General features: G+C 47.1%; 1 protein-coding gene across 1 annotated transcript; it reads left to right on the top strand.

Moving 5' to 3' along the window:
- Positions 1 to 2,336: 2,336 nt before the first annotated feature.
- On the top strand, positions 2,337 to 3,082 carry LOC125547856 (hydrophobic protein LTI6B). Its single transcript, XM_048711607.1, has 2 exons — positions 2,337 to 2,604; positions 2,766 to 3,082. Exons 1-2 carry the CDS (start codon positions 2,521 to 2,523, stop codon positions 2,847 to 2,849), a joined length of 168 nt encoding a protein of 55 aa, XP_048567564.1. The 5' UTR covers positions 2,337 to 2,520; the 3' UTR covers positions 2,850 to 3,082.
- Positions 3,083 to 3,462: the final 380 nt, after the last annotated feature.

Raw genomic sequence — 3,462 nt, 5'->3', positions numbered from 1 at the left:
CATGCCTCCTATATTGTTGAACCAAGCCTCTAACCCACCTTGTCCTAGCAAACTGTTGTTTGGCTATGTTACCGCTTTGCTCAGCCCCTCTTATAGCGTTGTTAGTTGCAGGTGAAGATTGAAGTTTGTTCCTTGTTCGAACATGGAGATGTTGTTCCTTGTTGGGACATGTTTACTTGTTGGGATATCACAATATATCTTATTTAATTAATGCATCTATATACTTGGTAAAGGGTGGAAGGCTCAGCCTTATGCCTGGTGTTTTGTTCCACTCTTGCCGTCCTAGTTTCCGTCATATCGGTGTTATGTTCCCGGATTTTGCGTTCCTTACGCGGTTGGGTAATAATGGGAACCCCTTGACAGTTCGCCTTGAATAAAACTCTTCCAGCAATGCCCAACATTGGTTTTACCATTTGCCACCTAGCCTTTTTCCCTTGAGAGTCGCGCTCCTGAGGGTCATCATTATTTTACCCCCCCCAGGCTAGTGCTTCTTTGAGTGTTAGTCCAAACTAGAGTCCTGTGCAGCGCCCCCTCGGGGAAACTCGAGGTTTGGTTTTAGTTGTATGGAGCGCTCATCTGAGTGTGCCCTGAGAACGAGATATGTGCAGCTCCTATCGGGATTTGTCGGCACATTCGGGCGGTGTTGCTGGTTTTGTTTTACCATTGTCGAAATGTCTTGAAGAACCGAGGTACCGAGTCTGATCGGAACGTCTCGGGAGGAGGTCTATTCCTTCGTTGACCGTGAGAGCTTGTCATGGGCTAAGTTGGGACTCCCCTGCAGGGATTTGAACTTTTGAAAGTCGTGCCCGCGGTTATGGGCAGATGGGAATTTGTTCATGTCCGGTTGTAGAAAACCTAAAGTTGACCTTAATTAAAATACATCAACCGCGTGGTAACCGTGATGGTCTCTTTCCGGCGGTGTCCGGGAAGTGAACACGGTGTTGGAGTTATGCTTGACGTAGGTTGTTTTAGGATCACTTCTTGATCATACTTTTATCGACCGTGCTTTGCCTTCTCTTCTCGCTCTCATTTGCGTATGTTAGCCACCATATATGCTAGTCGCTTGCTGCAGCTCCACCTCATACCTTTTTTCCTTACCCATAAGCTTAAATAGTCTTGATCGCGAGGGTGTGAGATTGCTGAGTCCCCGTGGCTCACAGATACTTCCAAAACCAGCTTGCAGGTGCCGATGAGTCCGTGCAGATGACGCAACCAAGCTCAGGAGGAGCTCGATGAAGATCTTGTCCTTTATGTTGTTTCGTTCTAGTTGATCAGTAGTGGAGCCCAGTTGGGGTCGATCGGGGACCTTGTCGCATTTGGGGTTCTTCTTTTATTTTGGTTTCGTAGTCGGACCTTGATTGTATCTGGTTGATGTAATGCTTTATTCATGTAATTGTGCGAAGTGGCGATTGTAAGCCAACTATGTATCTTTTCCCTTATGTATTACATGGGTTGTTTGCGAAGATTACCTCACTTGCGACATTGCTTTCAATGCGGTTATGCCTCTAAGTCGTGCTTTGACACGTGGGAGATATAGCCGCATCGAAGGCGTTACACACAGAAACAATTGTAGGGGAATGTTAGCGGTCAGCCCATCGGTTTCTCTCCAGTCGAATTGTCCTTGACACTCCTGTTGTCCGCGACGCTGTCCCAAGGATTTGTGGCGCAAAGTTTTAGTGTATTGATATATCTTTGTATTTGCCCCTTCAGAAGCATCCAACGTATCTTGTACATGTAGTAGTATAAAATTTGTAATCTATCTCTTACTTTCACACATCTAGAAGGGTGTCCTCCAAACTATATAAACCGCTCATGATACAACAAGCATCACATTAGGCCAATTCTCATTACTCACACAATGGTCGACAAAAGCTATAGAAAAGCCACACACGACCACAGTGCACCGAAACAACAGACGATGACGCTAGATGTGCAGCCAGTATCCTCGAATCCAAGGAGCACGCCACTACGTACAACGCAGTCGTCGCCGTTGCCCTCGCCCCGATGTTTGCAGTCCTACAAAATAGCAGGAAATTTCAAAGAAGGCATATACGCGCAGTGAGTCGATTCTGACTCTATGGTGCAATTCATACCACTAACAAATGCTTAACAGCTAAGCAATTAAAACAGTCAAATTGATACAGGACACTGGCAAATTTGGCAGGGTGGTTGGACGGCGGATGAGGTGAGCCCATCAGCAAGGCAAGCTCGAACGAGTTTTATCCCTTTTATTATAACAACGCGTCGCCAACGCGGTCCCCGGCCCGCGTGCCCGTCGACAGGCCCACACGCGTCGCCCCGATACTTCCTCCCTCCCTGCCTGCCTTGGCCGCCATCGCACCTCACCCTCGCCGCCGTCCACCCTTGACTTCCCCTTTCCCCGTCTATATAACGAGAGCCCGGCGGATACGTGTTTCACCACCCCTTCCCATCCCATCCCGCTCTGCTCAGCTCTAGTGTTTTCTCTCCATCCACCGATCGAGTGAAGCTCTCCGTCCGCCGGACGAAAGATCGACGACCATGGCGGGCACGGCCAACTGCATCGACATCATCCTCGCCATCATCCTCCCGCCCCTCGGCGTCTTCCTCAAGTTCGGCTGCGGGGTAAGCGTCGGCGCCAGATTCTTTCCTCTTTCTCCCCTCGTTCGTCTTCCCTTTTCTGGCTCGATCCACAGGTTGATAGATGCGTAGATAGATAGACAGTGACATAGTATATGGATGGAATTCTGATTACTGATAATCGTTTCTTGGCTTCTGTCTTGCAGCACGAGTTCTGGATCTGCCTCCTGCTCACCTTCCTCGGGTACATCCCGGGGATCATCTACGCCATCTACGCCATCACCAAGTAAACTAGCTAGCAAGCCGTCCCAAGTGTTCGGCGACACAATATTTTCAGGATGATTTGATCTGTTGGTCTAGTCCCTCCTTGCCTGTGTGGGTTCTTTTAATTCTTTTCTGTGTGCGTTGATGATGCGAATTCCTCCGTGGTTTCCGTGGACCGTGTGAAGAGCATCATCTTCTTTATGTATATGATATATGGGAGTTTATATATGCTCCCCGAGTGGGAATACTTCTTGTTAAAGTTAGCTGGTCACAATGGGCAAGAACATAAACTAGTAACTTACACACTTTCCTAGATTATGTTACTACCTCTATAATGGGTAGGAACATCTATGTAGTGTCATGCAACGATATATTTATTAGGTTATAGACTCATTCTTTCTTGGAGTGTGTGATGTTCCGGTAACTTAGCTAGTTACCACAAGCACCTCTCTCTTCATTAAATATGTGCCACATAAGTAAAGTTGTATTGGAGTGTGTGATGTTACTCCTAAGTTTCTCCCCATTGTGACCAGCCTTAGATCATCATTGCCTCCTGTTCAAGTCTGGAATCGGCCGTGATATATACTGTATGTAGTCGGGTTTCTCATTTGATTTCTTCAGTAATAATAATATAAATAA

The sequence above is a fragment of the Triticum urartu genome, chromosome 1A (assembly GCF_056163025.1).
Source record: "Triticum urartu cultivar PI428250 chromosome 1A, HENAU_Tu73, whole genome shotgun sequence".
Taxonomy (NCBI): Eukaryota; Viridiplantae; Streptophyta; class Magnoliopsida; order Poales; family Poaceae; genus Triticum; species Triticum urartu.
This window is presented reverse-complemented; position numbering and strand designations above follow the sequence as displayed.